General features: G+C 38.9%; 3 protein-coding genes across 6 annotated transcripts in view; 2 read left to right on the top strand and 1 right to left on the bottom strand.

The window, feature by feature from the left end:
• The window catches only part of arhgef25b (Rho guanine nucleotide exchange factor (GEF) 25b), a 34,485-nt gene extending 31,385 nt beyond the window's left edge, over positions 1-3,100 (bottom strand). Inside the window, exon 1 of one of the 4 annotated variants that reach the window (XM_034223722.1) lies at positions 2,954-3,100. In XM_034223722.1, coding sequence (XP_034079613.1) covers positions 2,954-2,998 — 45 coding nt within the window. In that variant the 5' untranslated portion in view covers positions 2,999-3,100. Of the gene's footprint in view, positions 1-181; positions 552-2,953 lie in introns of those variants that run through there. The other 3 variants (XM_034223725.1, XM_034223721.1, XM_034223720.1) reach the window with 3 other exon arrangements.
• ankrd33ab (ankyrin repeat domain 33Ab) lies at positions 3,024-6,482 on the top strand. The gene is made up of 6 exons (XM_034223701.1): positions 3,024-3,033; positions 3,090-3,232; positions 3,338-3,467; positions 4,059-4,199; positions 5,577-6,337; positions 6,474-6,482. Exons 1-6 carry the CDS (start codon positions 3,024-3,026, stop codon positions 6,480-6,482), a joined length of 1,194 nt encoding a protein of 397 aa, XP_034079592.1.
• Positions 6,483-7,806: 1,324 nt separating this feature from the next.
• On the top strand, positions 7,807-18,358 carry LOC117551054 (activin receptor type-1B-like). The gene is made up of 9 exons (XM_034223731.1): positions 7,807-7,959; positions 9,893-10,138; positions 11,349-11,615; positions 12,253-12,483; positions 12,627-12,794; positions 14,309-14,465; positions 14,587-14,711; positions 14,830-14,960; positions 15,842-18,358. The coding sequence occupies exons 1-9, from the start codon at positions 7,893-7,895 to the stop codon at positions 15,965-15,967; spliced, it is 1,518 nt and encodes a 505-aa protein (XP_034079622.1). The 5' UTR covers positions 7,807-7,892; the 3' UTR covers positions 15,968-18,358.
• The last annotated feature ends 352 nt before the right edge of the window (positions 18,359-18,710 follow it).

Genomic DNA, 18,710 nt, shown 5'->3' on the forward strand with positions numbered 1-18,710 from the left:
AAGGTTAAGATCATTTTACACAAACAAATGCAGGTAGAAGTTTAAGCATGCAAACAATAATCTTACTTTCTCTTGTTTTGTGTTATTAAACATGGGTCTTACTGCGTGTCACACAATTTCCTTTTATGTAAAAATAATTGTGTAGCCCCCAAGAATTGAGGTGTTTCCATCAGACACTCACTTTATCAACCCTGTATCCTAGAAGTTGTTCAGTCCTCCCTTGCACTTTTGCCAATGTCTTCATTTTGCTTCTGTATCCTTTCTGTTTGTCCTTCCCGGTTTTTTTGTTCAGTTTTCTTGACTAATTTAAGCATGCATGCCTGATCCTTTAGTTTAATCACAAAAAGTCAGACAGAGGTTAAGAAGCTCTATAAGAAGGATCTCTGTCGAACTGCTTGACGTCCAACAGAAGAGAAGTCAAAGCTAACCTCTGCTCTGCACCAGGTTCTCCTGCGGGCAGATGAGGACAGCTGTTCAGCTGCACTGGGATCTGTCCTCAGGCCCTTCTGGATATAAGGAGGGGTCAATCAGTCCCAACAGGTCCAGCCACGTCCCACAGGTCCCATGGGCTAATTTCAGTCTGCGACTATTCCCAAAGCAGGAGTTTGAACTACCTCTCAAAACTTGAAATAGAGCAGCTCGGACTGCCTCCTATATGATTGCCTTGATTTATTTGTCATTTATAGAAATAGAAACAGAAATTGATTATTTGTTATCAGTTCCTTTCATTTTTATTTGACATCCTACACTCAACCAATGATGCACTAAACGTCCTAAAACCAGAAATATATTTAAATCTTTTAAACCTCACTACATGGAACGGGACACATTTTTATATTTAAATCTATGCAGTTTGTACATTTCTGATATTCAAGACGCATGTATAACGGCTCATTAGTTTCACTCTATTAGGACCAAACTTTAAAGTCTGAGATCAGAGGCGTGTGAATTGTGTGAGAGACCCCCCCCTGTGGTAAATCAGAGAAACATCATGTTTTTAACTTTTGAGTCTGTAATCCGGCCATCTGTTCACCTCTGAAGGATTTCATTGTCTGCTAATCAGTCTTAATTAAATAGATTCCTCAGATCCAAGTAGTTTACAGTTAACATGTTATACATTTACACTTGTATTAAATAAAGAATAATTACTAAAAACTGTTTGTGGTTTCTGTTTTGAACAGAACAGAAAAGGACAGATTTTTGTCCACGTAAATATATTATTATTATAAATATTTTTCCACATTAGAAGTGTAACAGTTCATAGACTAGTCGATTAGTTGAATATATTTGGGTTTTGGACTTAAAAAATGCATCTAAAGTACTCACATTATCAGATTACGTGATTAATCAGCAGATTAATAGATTTTTTGCCAGCCTATCTCATATTTGATAGACAATAATGTGGGGTTGATAATTACATTACATTACATATCATTGTAATTGATTGTTATTCCTCCTCCTCATCAGTTTAACACATTAGAATTAACTTGTTTTTCAAATGCATCAAACAAAGTGAGGTAAGATGTCATGGAACCTCAGGAATCTCTCTTTAGTTTAACCAATGAAACAAACAGGTGTACAGGTTGAAGACACACTGGTGTTGTGCTGAAAAGATGTATACTGCCATGAGCACAAAGCAATCCTCTGCATTAAGCTGTTGTAAGTGGGATGAGCTGAGCACAGGAGAACAAACTGCATCTCAAAGACTTCTCCTCTCCGTTATGTCAACACGTCAACATGTGGGATGGAAATTGGTAAAGGAGCTCTATTTACAGGCCGAAAAAGAAACTGTGACTTCTCGGCTGAGCTGAAAACATAGTGGGAGTTTTGGAGGAAGTCAGAAGTCACAGTGTTGTGACAGACACCGAGGAAACTGATCTTCTTTTACAGCTGATTGATGACCCTTTATGGTGAGTTTGTATTACTTGTATTCATATACCAGTTTATTTGATCATAGTGAATGTCAGAAACATCTTGACTGATGGAAATTAACATTGGTCTATGAAATAAAACATTTGAGCTGCAACAAGAAATTAATCGGCAAAGAATTTAGAAATTAGATTAAATGTCAAAACTCATTTTAAGCAAAATTGGTAGAAAAAGCTTTTTTCAGCATCTCAAATATGTTCCTGCTGTTCACTGTTCTTATTTATTTGAATATTAACCTAAAGATTAAAAAGTACATTAATCGATGATGAAAATAATTGTGAGTTTTAGCCCTATTGACATCTCAACATGTTCCTGTACAACATGGCTGATGTGTGTTTCATGTCAGTATCTGGAAAGCCACTGTCAGTGATGCTCTTTATACATTTGGAATTTTACCAAATCATAATTGTGTTAGTTTGTTTTCAGTGTCATAAAAAAAACGTGTGTAGTGGAAACACTTGCATGTGACATACACTTACATAAATATGAACTGCATTACAGTTGTCATAGTTTTAACAGTTATGTTGCCTTCAGAACTCAGTAACATAAAAACACGAGTCGAGCAGGACCACATGTGACTGAAGTTATTCTGAGGTGGGCTGTTCCTCATTTAGCCCCCCTGTGTTCAGCAGGGCTTTTAGATGCTGATCCCGTTACTCAACACTGAGGCACACTGAGCTCATACAACCACACCCACTCCGTGATACACACATAACACACTCCTAATCCCTGACTGACAGACTCATGCTTTCACTTCTTCAATATAATAAGCAGAGTTTTGACAGATCTGGATCCTTTCAGAAACATCATGTTGTGTTTCGCCAATTACTTCACGTCTACAATAAGGAGAGGATTTAAACTAGTTATTATGTGTAATCTTCAGGGTGAAAATCATTTGAGTTTCCTATCTCTAGCAACTGATTTTACTTGAGCTGCTAAAGACAATTTCAAGTACTTTGTGCATGACTCATTTCTGATTTCTACTTTCTTGTAGATGTAGTCAAAGGAAACACTCTAGTCTCACCTCTCCTGCTCTTGGAAGATGGCCACTGCAGCGCACGACCCCCATCTGGGCTCTGACCCAGATGAGGACGATGAGTCTCTGTTGGGGAGTGAGTCAGACTCAGACAGCATCCTCTCTGACGACTCGGTGCTCCCAGATTACACACTGCAGAGGACGGACAGCCGCGGGGAGCCGACACTATATCGAGCATGCGCCCGCAACGAACCCTTAGCTCTGAGAAGAATTCTGGAGAGAGGGGTCACAAAAGAGGATGCCTCAGAGCTGGACATCAATGGCTGGGTGAGAGTCTCACTCATTGTGTATATTCAGAATCTGTAAATGTAGCTCACATTGTCTTGAACACAAACACTGTCATTTATCATTATCGTTGTCAATCCCCAACAGAATGGCTTGATGTTGGCTTGCTGCAAAGGTTTCGTTGATATTGTGTATGGACTCTACGCCTGTCCCTATATAGATGTAAATCAGCAGGACAACGAAGGCAACACTGCTCTGATGATCGCATCCCAAGCAGGTAGGTCCTCCCTACACACACATTAACAAAACAAAGTTTAAGTTCAGAGGGATAAACATGGAAAGTACAACATAATTAAGGTGTAACTTGACATCCCATATACAACATCATGTGAATTTTAAGACTTAAAAAATACAATTAAAAGCCTTAGGTCCAGTGTGTAGGATTTAGTGGCAGCTTATATAATAAACTTACATCCATTTTAAACTTTTAATCATACAGATGTGTTATGTATATGACTACTTTTGAAAAATGACATCTCCAAAAAAATGATGAATTGGCAATATTAAAAGAAATCAAATTAACTCCAATATTTAGCAAACCCAAAAGGTTTTTGTTTTGCAATTATTCTTTCCTTACGATTAAGTTTGACTTTGTGCTGTTATTTGTTTTAAAATGTAATATTCACTGCAACTTTTATAGCTAAAAACTAGATTATTTTGTAATGAATGCACTCACTGCAAATGGATGTGTCTAAATCCACAAACTGGACCAAATACTGAATTTGATCCAGCCAGCATTATTTCAAAAGTCATACATTTTCTGACTCACTGCTGAACAGATCTCTGAATTCTGTGTTTTTCCCTGCAGGTCATATCAACACCGTCATGTTTCTTCTAAACTACTATTCTGGCATAGACACTGAAGTAAGGGATTGTCGAGGTTTCACAGCACTCATCAAAGCGGCTATGACCGGCCGCACTGAGGTAGTGGCTGCCCTCGTCATGGCTGGTAAGTGTTTTGGATAAAATCCTATTTATTTTCATAAGAGCCTTGAGAAACTTGATAGATGTTTTTCATTATGTCTTCAAACTTACAGGAAAATATAGGAATTGCTGGCATCATACCAATACTTTTATTTTAATTAGACATTAAGAGGTGATTTTATATTGCATATTCATAGATTTATAAATGATGCAACTCAGACACTTCTGGACATTTAAAAAATAATATTTAGACACTTAAGGCACAACTTTTTTAAACACTATTTTTCTCTGATCTTCGTCAATCAATAAAAACAATGTTTGACTTTTGACAAGGTTGCACTTTCCAAAGAGGTGCTATATATATATATATATATATATATATATATATATATATATATATATATATATATATATATATATATATATATATATATGATGTTATTGGATCTCCTTTTTAATACCCTGACATTAGCTGATTAACCAGGGCCCTTACAACCTTAAATAACAGTTATAGCTCTGCAGGTGAGAATAGCTGAGCGCACGGTTTATCTGTTTATCCATTTGTGTATTTGGAGCCAGATAATTTTCAGCGAGTGAGTGTGGCAGTGACACTGAGCGGCTTAAAGGATCCTTCTGAGGACATTATCACATCTTAACATATCCTCCAGTAACCACTGATTTACAAGTCTTCAGGCTGGTTGTAGATTAACCCCATGCAGAGCTATTTGTAGACTGCACATGTCTCCTAAAATCTCTGCCATTCATAATTTACTGTTAACATTCCAGTAGGACTGCAAGTTATGAATGTTTACTTTATTGATTAATCTACTGTTTATTTGCATGATTAAATAATGAATCTTCTAGTATGTTTAATGTAAAAGAGAACTTCAAAAATGTCATTCATTCAACATGTTAGAGTGGGTAGAGCAAAGCTGTCAATCATAACCTTAATAAAAACTGAATTCCATGTATGACCTTTAGTTTCAAGGTCCTGCCAGGACTTTGCCCGGTAATTAAAAATGGTGACAGATTGAGTTGGTCCCTAGTTAATGTTATCTGTACCACATGTCCTTTTCCCACTGTAACAAGTCAAATGTTTTCTGTAAAGAAGGCCTATACAGTATGGTTATGTTAATAAGCCTTTTAAATCATTTTAAATGGCTGCATTCAATTAAGTGTTTCCATGTTAGGGTACTGGGTTTGTGCATTCTAGCTTACTGGTATGATCTGAAATAGAGCTATCATTAATTAATAGCACCTGCTTTGACAAGCCAAAATGTCCGCCATAAAGAAGGTGGTATTTGCAGTTCAGAATAGCACTAAAAATGAATAGATTTTTTCTTTTCAGAATTAAATGAACCCTTGACTTTGTAATTCATTAAGTCCACCTTCTATATTGCAGGTGCTGACATAGATGCAGTAGACTCCACAAGAGGAAAAAGCTCTCAGGACTGGGCACTGAAAACAGGGCGCTCTGAGACCCTGCAGCGTCTCCGGCGCCTTACTATGCGACCAAAAGCTGTGCAGTTCTGTGAGACTTATATCCCTGAGTGGCCTGAGCTCAACGAGAGGGTAGCCAAGGCCAAAATGGGAAAAAGTACCAGGGAGAAAATCACCAAGCGGATCAAAAACCCATTCGGACTCAGAATACCTCGTGACCCCGAGGACAACGGGGCCTTGGACAACATGGTGCTCATGACCACCTGTGTTCACAGTCCACTCATTTCCACTGGATGCCGTCCACTCTGCCCTACAAGCCCTCCTGAGCTGGGGAAGAGACGCCTAGCTGTGCCAGAGCTGGTGAAGAAACACCCAGATAAGGAATTAGAAGAGAGATCAGTGTGCCACAGCAACGGCTCAGTATCACACATCAATCCCACAATCCAATCTGCTGAGTCCTCCTTAATGACGTGCTGTGCTGAGGGCGACCGGCGGGGCAGCGTGTTCGCAACAAAAGTCACTACAACATTTATTCCCCGCAGTATGGCAAGAAAAAACAGCGTGTTCCCGTCTGGATGCGTCCCAAAGATCGACATCGTCAGGCCTTCAAATGCAACACCAAAGAAAGAAAAGAAGAAAAAGAAGAAAGAAAAAGGTTTCCTGGAACTTCCCAAGTGGAGATACAAGGAGATCAAGGATGAGAAAAAGAAGGAGAAGAAGAAAGCTGAAAAAGAAAAGGCAGAGAAACAGAAAAATAAAGAGAAAGACGACAAGAATGGCACAAAATAAGAGTTACAAAAAAGAGCTGTTCCCTTTTTAGAACAATATTTCAATTTTCAAGGGCTTTTGCCTTTTTTAGTATAGCTGAAGATACACAGGAGAGAGAGAGGGGACGGCATGCAGCAAAGGGCCACAGGTAGGATTCAAACCCAGGCCACTGCTGAAAGGACTCAACGAGCCCACATTATTTAAATATTTAGTGTTAACCCAGGGAATTAGATTTTCAAACCAAATGTGTTGGAAACGACTACAAAATATATAACCTATAAACCAAAGGGGAAACAAAGAGAGACGTTCTCTTCCTATGACTGAATGACCTCAAACAAGCACAGCTGAGTCTCTTTGGGAGGGGTTAGAAGCTTTTAGACTCTAATGTTTAAGGGTTGAGACAAATATTACATATTTGTTTAGTAAGGATAGAAAAGGTGATCCATGAGTATAAGCTATTGAAAATGTAGAAAATCCAAAAGGACTGAAAGGATGTTTTTTTAATGTTTACAATGCAATGCAATATTTACTTTATTTGCGCATTTACGATGTCTACCTCATCATTCACATAAAATACAGGCAGAAGGTCACATACTGTACACCTGCATATCCAGACCTATGTAAGATGTAAATACAGAAATGTGCAATAGCTCATGTGTGCTTTAAGCACAATTGTTTTATGTATTGTATATTTTGTAAATAGCTAGACTAAAATAAATTGTAAATACTGTACAATATTGTAGCAAATATTTATCAAAATGGTGGTTTTGTTTAATGTGTTATTGCCACTTTTCATACATTGCAAATGCCATATTCATATGAAATCTCCTGTGTTTATTAACTCTGTGAGAAATAAAGAAAACATTGATTCCTTGATGTTTAATGCTTACCTCAATATGTTCTCTTTGGTTCAAATGACTATGTGTAATGTGAAATGTCTTTCTGGCAGTGATCAACTGCACAAGGAGTTAGTTTCCTCTTATCTGTATCTATCATGAGGCAACTGCTTAATAATAAGAGCTACATTTATGAATGAGTGGATGGCTGGATGGACTTAATTAATAGTAAAGTATATGTCAGTAAGTAAGTAAAGAAGTAAGTAAGTAAAGAAGTAACTAGGTGATAAAGTGAGTAAGTAGGTAATTATGTATCACAATTGTTCATCTATTAATGAGTAGCCTACTTCATAGTTGAGTAGAAGTACAAAGTAGCAAAAGGTATAGTGCAAGTCTCCAAAATTGTACTTTAGTAGGCCTACAGTACTTGAGTAAATCTACTTAGTTAAATTACACTACACTACAGACAGACAGACAGACAGACAGACAGACAGATAGATAGATAGATAGGATTGCCCACCTCTGTAACCCCAGTGTGTCTGTGCTGCTGCCTGCTGGTGGAGCATGTTAGTAAACTGTGCACTGGCAGCCTGGTTAGCTGTCATCATCAAGTCTCGCCACATAACGCTAGCTAACTTAATGTCTTAATGCCATGAACCGGGAATATATTGATCATGGCCAACCTACGGATTGCTTTAGCCGTCGTGGTTGTTCAGGCCGTCTTGTACAGAAGCTGCGAGGGTGAGTGATTTATTGTTTGTTGTCTTCCTAAACTGCTGCTTCTGCTGCTGTTATGATCGAGGCGAACGGCTGTGCAGTTAGCTGTTAGCTAACGTTAGCTAGGTCAGCTAGCCTAGCCGGACGACAGATTCAACTGACACCGGTCAACATTCATTTAAATTAACTTGGGTGTTATTCATTAAACAGCTTTCATGTGTATGTGACTATTACACGATATCTCACCGTCTTGCTGTCGCTGTCGAGCTTGTTAGGTTAGTCTGAAACAGCAGCAGTTAAAGTCTGTGGCTCAGCGGCTGTAAGCTGGGTTAGCTTTGCTCTCTGTAGTTCTTTACCCGCTGTGAACAACATTATATACCTTCCATGTAGTGAGCGTTTAACTGCCTCTCTGCATCACATTAATAATATCATAATGCTTAAATAATCTTAATGATCTCTCTCATGCTGCTAATGATGGCACGTCATACATACAATATTTACACTTTTCAAATCTCTAACGTTACAGGGTTTATTCTGGAAATGATGTTGTGCTTTTATTGTTTATAATATTATTATTATTATTATTATTATAAAGCATAGCTGTTAATACTAATAACAATAGTAATAGTTTGATAGGTAGTCCTATCATAATGTACACTACCTTGTATATTGTGTATTAAATATACTTTATACTTGTACTTTATTTTCTTCTGCTGATATGTGTATATGTATTTTATTTTTATTATGTATTCATGTGCAATGTATTATCTAAATGCTGCTGTTATGAAAAAGTGTGCCAAATGTGTATCAATAAAGTATATTTGATCTTATTTATGAATTTATAGAGCACTTTTCATACAACAAATATAGCTCATGGAATGTGAGAGCTTGTGAAGTATTAAAACGCCTGCTGATTACAGAGCCTGAAATGTTAATGAAAGTACAAATCAGATAATATCTGAAGGGGGCAGGCATCCAGTTTTCCTAAAAGTAAAACCGTCTATATTAAGATCAACTTTTATTATAGTAACGCACAACTTGTTTACCAATGCATTTTTTAAATCACAATTTAACGGCACCTGCCAGTATCTTGGATGGATTCCTTCGATAAGGTGTTTTTTACAATCATCCCAATGTGGATTAGAGTTATGACATTTATAGCCATCTAAAGTCTGAAATGTCACTCTCATTTAATGTTTAGTCAGCGTTTATCTCCATTATCTTCTTTGGTTGTTTTGACCAACAGCATCTGCCAAGTAGGTGTTGGCATTATATGAGTCAACACCACAGAAGATGTTGTAACACATTAACTCTACTTTCTCCTGTTTCACGTAGATGACACTTCATTTCAGGTGTATATGTGTGGGTTTTCTAGCAAACATTCAGTTTATATGCTGAAATTCTGAAAGTCACATAATGTCTGTGTCTTAATATTATTACTTAATATCATATATTAAGAAGGATCAGTGTCTTGTTTGTCAAATGACAGTCACATCTGGTCATTTCATCTCTACTTGTGCATGTCATCATAAACTCCCCACCCACCCACCCACCTTTCCAAAGCCCATGCCAGCCTAACACACCCACCTCTAACACTTCCTGACCTCCCCACAATCCTCCGTCTCTCAGTCCTCACCTCTCTAATTCATATTTGCAATACATCACTCCCTGCTAACTATTTCTAGTTTTACTGGTTATTGTCATATATTGATTCGGCTCAAAAAATTAAAAAAGATATTTGTGCATACATTTGACTGTTTTAGAGCCAGAATTATTAGTCGCCTAATCTAATAATCGATTGAGAGAAACAATCTGCAACTATGTTAATCATTTAATTGTTAAAGTCATTTGTTATGCTGAGGTTACAGAAAATTCAGTTTTCAACTTCTCAAATATATGAAAATGCATTTCTAATTTGCACACTGTGTTGATTCTTCTGCCACTTTCGTCCCTGCAGCTCTGCGGTGTAACTGCACCACTCCGCAGTGTGAGAGGAATGGCTTCCAGTGTGAGACTGATGGGGCCTGCATGGCCTCCACTTCCTTCATCGAAGGCCAAGAGCAGAGCATCCGTATCTGCATAACACGGGACAACCTTGTGCCCCCTGGACAACCGTTCTACTGTCTCAGTGCAGAGGGCTTGCTCAACATCCACTGCTGCTACACAGACTACTGCAACAGCATTGACCTCAAAGTACCCACAGGTGAGAACTGTGTATCATGTTGTATATACAGTACGACTGGAAACACTTCTTGCACTTGAGAGTGTTCATGAGCTTGAAATCTTCATGCTAACATGGTAAAAAGAAGATTGTATTTTAGTGTTTAGTGTTCAAACTGCCAGCCGACAGATGTTTTGGAGTTGTTATTACGACTTGAAGAGCTTTCACATGAATGTTCAACCGTTCGGAAACAATTTTTCCTTTTATTCCGACACCACATGAATGCAGCACGAAGGCCTTATCTTTCATGTAAATGAGGTTAAACATATTCCGCCTTCTAATTTGGATTATTTTCCAAATGGATTAGGTTCTTCCTTGGTCCATGTTACACTCTTCTACCAAGTTTCATGATAATCAGGATTTGTTCAGAGAGACTAACTGAGCTGAAATCATTATCTCCCTCTTGTGTGTTTTCACCTTGAGTTCCACACATCTAACGTCCGCTCATACATACAGTGTGAGTCAAGCACAGGCAAGAACATGTTTCCTGTTTTCTACACAGTCTGTGACTCATGGTTCCTGAGAAGATACAGGTTTCCTCTGGTTTTGTACAGTGTCCAAAAATATTAATCAGTGTGTATAGAGAGAAGAATGTGACTATGGAAACATTGTGACAGGAAATTGTCGACAGTACTCATCCGAAGCATGCACAAAAACACAAGTTCATATAAAGCTTTTAACTAAAAAGCAGCACTTCATAGACTGGTACAGTATAAATAATGGGACTAATATTTTTAAAATACCTTGTTCACTTCCACAGTAAGTGATTCACGTATTTCACGTTGGATAATTATTGAATAATAATGGTACTAGACTAGTACAGTCTGAACAAAGTTAGGAATGCTTCAAAATATGAGAAAGGTCAACAAAAGGAATAAGCAGACTAATCAAATGACAGTTCTAGAATGTTGAATTAAAATTCTAGAATGTTGGACACAAATTCTAAAATGTTGAATATGAATTATAGAATGTTGGATACAAATTCTAGAATGTTGAATTTAAATTCTAGAATGTTGAATACAAATTATAGAATATAAAATGACAATTCTAGAATGTTCAATGAATTAAACATTAAATGTTCATTTCATTGTAATTCAACATTCTAACACTCACTGTAAGGTAACATTCTAGAATGGTAATATGTACTGAGTGCCAGATATTGCATTTCATTCTCGACTTTTGTGTCTTTCAGTCACCACTCAGGCAGGACCCGGGGGAGGCTACGGCCCAGATGGGACGTGGGGGCTGGTGGAACTAGTGGCTGTGGTGGCAGGGCCGCTGTTCTTGCTGTGTCTGCTGCTTCTGACCTTTATGTTCCTGTATCAGTACCACCAGAGGGCCTACAGCCACAGGCAAAGGTTAGAGGTGGAGGACCCCTCCTGTGATCATCTCTACATGACCAAAGACAGTACCCTGCAGGACCTCATTTACGATCTGTCCACGTCTGGTTCAGGCTCCGGTCAGTGCACAACGTCATAATGTACACTGATCAAAGATGTAAATGCAACACTTTTTATTTCATTCCCATTTTCACGAGTTTGAAAAAAAGAGATTCCAAGTTTTTCTGTGCAAAAGGCTTATTTCTCCCATTGTTTTTGCACCAATTAGCCAAAATCCTCATTAGTGGCTACTCCTAATTTGCCAAGATAATTCCTCCACCTGACATACTGTATATATACATGTAGTGATTTAATACTATAATTATTACAGATATGTGCTATGCAGTTTAAGGGCAACAGCTCTGGGACGATGGCACGCTCCCTGAACTTGCAACATCTGTAGAGTTGGGTTTTGTGATAAAAATGCCAATTATAGAGTGGCCTTTTATTGGACTAGCCGAAGGTACACCTGTGTAATAATCCTTTTTTGTTTAATCAATATCTTGATATGCCACACCTGTCAGACAAGAAATGCTCATTTACACGGATTTTAACAAATTCAAATGAAAGTTTTAAAGAAATACGCTTGCTGCATGCAGTCTTTTATTCTTCATTTGAACTTAAGAAGAATTCAAGCAAAAGTGTTTTTACTTTTGCATAGTGTAGCACAAGAATATGAAAAGACTGCTGATAACTGTTCTTATATTTTCTAAGCAGGCCTGCCTCTATTTGTCCAGCGGACTGTTGCCAGAACAATTGTCCTCCAGGACATCATTGGTAAAGGGCGTTTCGGGGAAGTGTGGCGAGGACGTTGGAGGGGAGGTGACGTGGCGGTGAAGATCTTCTCTTCCAGGGAGGAGCGCTCCTGGTTCCGTGAGGCTGAAATCTATCAGACTATCATGCTGCGCCATGAAAACATCCTGGGCTTTATAGCTGCTGACAACAAAGGTGCAAACCTGTTAAATGTTGTATAATGGGACAATAATTCACAGCTCAGGGTGAAGTGTGTTGTCTTTTTTATGTAATCATTCATAATTTTCAATTACATTTATAATGTTTTGTATATGTCTATATTCCCATCTCCTGCCCAGACAATGGCACATGGACCCAGCTGTGGTTGGTGTCAGACTACCACGAGCACGGCTCCCTGTTTGACTACCTGAACCGCTACCCTGTCACCACTGAAGGGATGATCAAACTTGCACTGTCAGCTGCCAGTGGCCTGGCACATCTGCACATGGAGATACTGGGAACACAAGGTGACTGCTTCATTTATAATGCAACACATAAAGTGCTCCTGTTATTCATTTCTCTTTTGTCTCTTTCCTCTCCCAGCAAGGCCTCCTATTTTGACAAATTATCTTAAAGGTCCCATGTCATGGCCATTTCTACTGATCATAATTCCATTGTTGAGGTCTACTAGAATAGATTTATATTGTGCAATTTTCCAAACTCACATTGGGTTTTCTCATACAGCATCTCTCTGTATAGTATGTGTATTCACTCTCTGTCCTAAACGGCTTGCTGGAGCTCCTGCCCCCCCCTCCCTATTAGCCCACTGTGCTCTGATTGGTCAGCTCGCCCACTCTGTTCTGATGAGTCCACCACCGTTACAGCGGAACATCAGTGATTATGTTTTACAATAGCGTTTGTTAGCAACCAGAAAATGACACCAGTAATGACAAACAGATGAGAATGCTGCGTGGGGTCTGGGTGCCGTGTTGGCGGGACGTTGCGGGGCTCGCTGCTCCTCCCTTTGAGGCTCGAGGAGCGGACAGTGTGAGCTGGATTACTGGTGTCGTTTCCTGGTTGCTGCGTGGGGTCTGCGAGACAGCGAGACACAGCCTGAGCTCACAGCCAGGCTGTGAGTGTGTGTGTGTGTGTGTGTGTGTGTGTGTGTGTGTGTGTGTGTGTGTGTGTGTGTGTGTGTGTGTGTGTGTGTGTGTGTGTGTGTGTGTGTGTGTGTGTGTGTGTGTGTGTGTGTGTGTGTGTGTGTGTGTGTGTGTGTGTGTGTGTGTGTGTGTGTGTGTGTGTGTGTGTGTGTGTGTGTGTGTGTGTGTGTGTGTGTGTGTGTGTGTGTGTGTGTGTGTGTGTGTGTGTGTGTGTGTGTGTGTGTGTGTGTGTGTGTGTGTGTGTGTGTGTGTGTGTGTGTGTGTGTGCGGAGATCCGCGGAGCCGCGACTGAGGAAAGATAAGGGTGAGTGTGTGTGTGCAGAGCCGTTACGTCACTATGAACAGGAGTGAACAGGAAAAATTAAAATCTCCAACGAGGCATTCTGTGGCAGCATAGACAGGTCTTTTCTGTGTCTTTTACATGCATACAAAGCTACATAACGCACAAGGAAAACCGTGACATGGGACCTTTAAAACAAATGTTTTTTATTTAAAATAAATAATTTAGCTTAAAGAATTATAATAAAAATTGACTGAACAAATCTTAGTTCACTTTGCCCAAAACAACCAGAGCGAAAAGTTTTAACTCCAATTATGTACTTTATACATTTGTTGTGGCCAATATAAATAGTTTCCCTTGTCTTTGTCATCTGAGTTATTTTAGGAAACAATTCACTCTACCCATATGGAGATTAAAGTAAAGTCAATTTGTTGCTCAAATTGGGGGGTGTTTTTCTATTTTTATTTACCAAACTGATGGCCAAAAAGAATGTTATAGTTTCTAGTTTCTCAATAAAGAGAATTGACATTGACCTTAGCAAAAAAACAATTTAGGGATAAGAGTTCACAATTGTCTGTCATGTACACTTCTGCTTTGGTAGGAAAACCAGGTATCGCCCACAGAGACCTGAAGTCCAAGAACATCCTGGTGAAGAAGAACTGCACCTGTGCCATCGCTGACCTGGGCTTGGCTGTCCGTCATGACTCTGCCTCCGACACCATCGACATTGCACCCAACCAGAGGGTGGGCACCAAGAGGTCAGTGTCAACACCCGCACCTGCAGCTGCTGAGTGTGCTTCTCACAGATATCTTTGACATCTTTTCCAGAAAACACTTTGACACGTATTTACAGACTGAGATTGTTCTTACATCTCTCAGGTACATGGCTCCAGAGGTTTTGGACGAGACGATCAACATGAGACACTTTGACTCATTCAAATGTGCTGATATCTACGCTTTGGGGCTGGTCTACTGGGAGATTGCACGCCGCTGTAATACTGGAGGTCAGACTTGTTTGTTTTTACTCTGGATACTCAACCTGTGGTGTTTTGATATTTGTATCCATGTTAACTACTGAGATCACAGCACTGATCTGACGCCGCCTTTGTCCCGTGTTATCAGGTATCCATGAGGAGTACCAGCTGCCCTACTACGACCTAGTACCGTCTGACCCTTCCATAGAGGAGATGAGAAAGTTGGTCTGTGACCAAAAGCTTCGACCTAACATTCCTAATTGGTGGCAGAGCTACGAGGTATTAAAATAATCTATTAAAGCAATATGTTTTCACTTTTCAAGATCTGACTTATACCAGATTGGTAATTACAGTTTATTACAAGTTCAAGTTCATTGCTAGGATCTAGAAATGCTTGGTAATCACTAAAGGAAGTCCAAGAGGTTATTAGGTTAAACCCCAATGTTAAATTACTCTAAAGGTAATAATATCTACAAATTATATTTGTTGAGTGGTTTACTTACATTATAGCAAATGTTTCCAATATTGAAACTTAGAGAAATCCATCACTTTAATCAAAGTACCAGTCCATCCTGCAATGATAAACTCCCAAGTCCTACTTTTTCTGTTAAATGTTTGGATTGGGTGCTCCCAGTGGCAGAAAAGTGACATAGCGTGCCTTTTAATATGGTCATAATTTTTCTCCCAGAAATATTTGTCAAACTGTTTACAGGCTCTCTGCTCTTGTGTGTTTTCATGTGCCAAGGGAGATGCACATTATGGCTGCGCTTGCTCTCCGTTAATCTTACTTAATCTGGCTTTTTTACAACTAGAGCCAGATATATCTGCCAGTATTACTAGATGAAGTGATACACCAGTACAGGTCATTAGATACTGGTGCACAGAAATGCCAAACGTATATCTTTGTGTCATCTAGTTGCTAGAAATGACAGCACCTAACGATGCAATGAAGTGAGTTATCCTATAATGCTCTTTTAGAATGCAATTGAATTGAATTTTTTAAGCCAAATGAGTGTTTTGACACAGGAAACACAAAACTCTTTTAAACAAACTTTGAACATTATGCATGGACTTCTTGAGCTACATTTGTGTCATCATAGCTATGTATACTGTATTACGAGCTATTAATCCTTATCTGCCCCTTCTCCATGTTGTCACAGGCCTTACGGGTAATGGGCAAGATCATGAGGGAGTGTTGGTACTCGAATGGAGCCGCCCGCCTGACGGCCCTGCGCATCAAGAAGAGCCTCTCCCAGCTCAGCATTCAAGAGGACATTAAAGTGTGAGCTCAGAGAACGAGCACTGAGCACTACCCGACTCCAGACTTTTGAAAACTGAGCACTTTGTAAAATATTTCTCCATTGACACTCCTGCCAGTTTTGAAGCCACTTGATTTCTGACCAACCCTACCTCGCTTACCCAGCCAAACTACCAAGAACACCTTTCCTGTCTTGTCCTCAGCTACTGCTGCCCTTTTTGTCCCTCTCTACACTCCGTACTAACAAGGATCCTTGGGTTTCCTGTGTACTTGTATGCAATCGATTGCAGGACATGTATTTAACCATTTAACATTCTGAAAATCAGTTGCTGATATCTCCTCAAGGTCTCTTCGATCACAGTCGCTTAATAGTTAACACATTTGCTCTTCTTGTGTTTGAAAGGGTGCAAACTGGGAGTGTTTTTAACTTATTTTTACTTATTCTGTTATTCAGATGACTAGATCTTGTTAATATATGGGGTGTTTGTGAGGCTATTGTTCAGGTTTCTCCTACAACATACAGGCACATATCACTAACTGCTTAGAAATCCTTCAAAGAGAGCTCCATCTGGTTCTGCTACCACTGTGTTGTTTGCTTGTATGCTGATTACAATGTAAGCATGTACAAAGCACTTAGGGCAGTTTGTGTTTTAAAACTTCAAAGTCATAGGAGCTTGGCAACTTGCCAAACATGATTTAGCCTTTGGACCCCTTGCCTGGAGCCCTTTCCCACAAGCTGTTGTAAACCTCAGGTTTTCTTTATGCTATCCAATCAACTCGTTGTTTTGGCTCTTCATCTTAAGCAACATACAGACATAGGAATCAAGCAAAATGTATTAAAGTAGGATGGGGGGTTGAATGTAGAGCAACAGCTGCCAGGGTCTGTGTGTTGTATTTGTTGGATCTTCTTAGCTGAGACACTGGCTTCGGATTGGGACACTTCTTACATAACACATGTAGAATATTTAAATGGTTGTATCTATCTAAAACCGCTGTGTTTGATCAACCCCACAGAACATAACCTGCCATGAGAGTAAGCTCAGATAAGCCGGTGTGCACGACACTCAGATAAACCTTACGTTCTTTGCAGCAGCGAATCCTATTCACACTGTACTATAAAACACGGGATTTTTTTTACGTTGAATCCCTTTTTAAATACACTAACCCTGAATCTGAATCATAGCTTGTTTTTATTGTACATTTTTAATATATTGTCAGAGCATGTCCAATGTTCCTTTCCCTGCAGGGCATATATTTCCTGGCCAAGTATAAATACTGCACATAAACTAGCTGTTTAGGATGATACTAGTGTAAATAAGAGGGTTCAATTGGATTTTATGTCATGTTTGAAATGGTTGAATCTTTTTATTGGTTTTTTTTGTTGTTGGAAGGGAAAAACTACCTTACTAACTTGTGTTTTGTTTTTGATGACGATCTACTGTTTGACCTCTGAAATGACATTTGTGTGTGTCACAGCTCTAATGTTGACTTTTCTCTAATAGCCGTCTATAACTGCACAGCAGCGTTTGATTTTTCCCTTCAAAGCTCCTTTTGTTCACCGTACAATACCTCCTGAGTGTGCAAATTGTATGTGGATTTTTTCCATCAATCTAACTTAGTCAGAAATCACTGTCGAAATGTTTTGTTTTCAGGAAATAGGTGCACTTTTGTCTTTAGCTGTATGCAAATTCAACAGGTACTTTGTGTGTGTGTGTGTGTGTGTAATCTTTCCCGTGTTATTTATATTTGTATGCTGTGAGTCCCTACGCAAGGCTGAAGGCCACGTGTGCACTACTACTGACCTCACAGCATTAAAACCAAATGTTCTCAGAATTATCTCTGGTCATGTCCTCAAGTGTTTATTTAAGATCACTCCACTGAAAATGAGAATGTTTATACAAATCACGCCAACCAGTTGCAGAACTCTGCTGACTAGAGACTGTAAGGACGATCTGACTTTGTCTTTGGGAGAAGAAATGTAACTAAATACTACTGAAATGTCTGAATTGCTGTCTCAAAAATGTGTTTGACCAATACTTTTATTTTAAAAATCACTCTTTCCCTGAATTTTTAAGTCTTTCAGGATGTATGTAAGAACAAAGAGACTGCCCGTGAGACTGTCGCTTGTGGCTGGGAAAAAATGTGTAGATCTACTGTTTGATAAGTGGTTGAGTGTCAACCATGACATACACACTAAAGGGGAATGTCTGTCTTGTCCAATAGTACCTGCCTTACAATGTATAAAATGCATAGTGTATTTAAGGTTGAAATACCTTGCTCTAAGTGTCACCAAGAAAGAAAGAAATTGGTTGTTATTCTGCAGGCAGTGAAAGAGACGACTGCATCCATGTAAAAACCCCTTCAGGACTTCAATCATGTACCTTCTAATATAGAGTAATAAATGCAATTGTTTTCATAATTGGTGTGTATTTATTTTACTTTCTTTCATCTCGACCAACCAGACTTTAAGTGAAAAAAGGTACTAATGACATGTATCTAACCTATCCTAAAGTATGACTAGGAATTATATTTGTATGAAATGTATAACTTGATGACATAAATGACAATTTTTCATTTTAAACAAACAAACAATAACTTCAGTCAGTATTAATTGCGTAACATCCTATCACTTAAACAAATACTGATTCCAATCACAACGCCATTACATGTGTGCGGTCAGATACTGGTTAAAGTTACACACTTGTATTGCTCTGTATCTAATATTCAATCTGAAAATATAAAAGTATCTCAGACAAGTAACTCAAGTCATA

This window comes from Gymnodraco acuticeps, unplaced genomic scaffold, assembly GCF_902827175.1.
Source record: "Gymnodraco acuticeps unplaced genomic scaffold, fGymAcu1.1, whole genome shotgun sequence".
Taxonomy (NCBI): domain Eukaryota; kingdom Metazoa; phylum Chordata; class Actinopteri; order Perciformes; family Bathydraconidae; genus Gymnodraco; species Gymnodraco acuticeps.

Excerpts from the sequence above, each read along its gene's own strand:
- ankrd33ab (XM_034223701.1), top strand. Across the intron at positions 3,233-3,337 it reads AGCTGGACATCAATGGCTGG|AATGGCTTGATGTTGGCTTG; the intron begins GTGAGAGTCTCA and ends AATCCCCAACAG. Across the intron at positions 3,468-4,058 it reads GATGATCGCATCCCAAGCAG|GTCATATCAACACCGTCATG; the intron begins GTAGGTCCTCCC and ends TTTTCCCTGCAG.
- LOC117551054 (XM_034223731.1), top strand. The coding sequence starts at position 7,893 with ATGGCCAACCTACGGATTGCTTTAGCCGTCGTGGTTGTTCAGGCCGTC. Across the intron at positions 14,466-14,586 it reads CAGAGGGTGGGCACCAAGAG|GTACATGGCTCCAGAGGTTT; the intron begins GTCAGTGTCAAC and ends TACATCTCTCAG. Across the intron at positions 14,712-14,829 it reads ACGCCGCTGTAATACTGGAG|GTATCCATGAGGAGTACCAG; the intron begins GTCAGACTTGTT and ends CCGTGTTATCAG.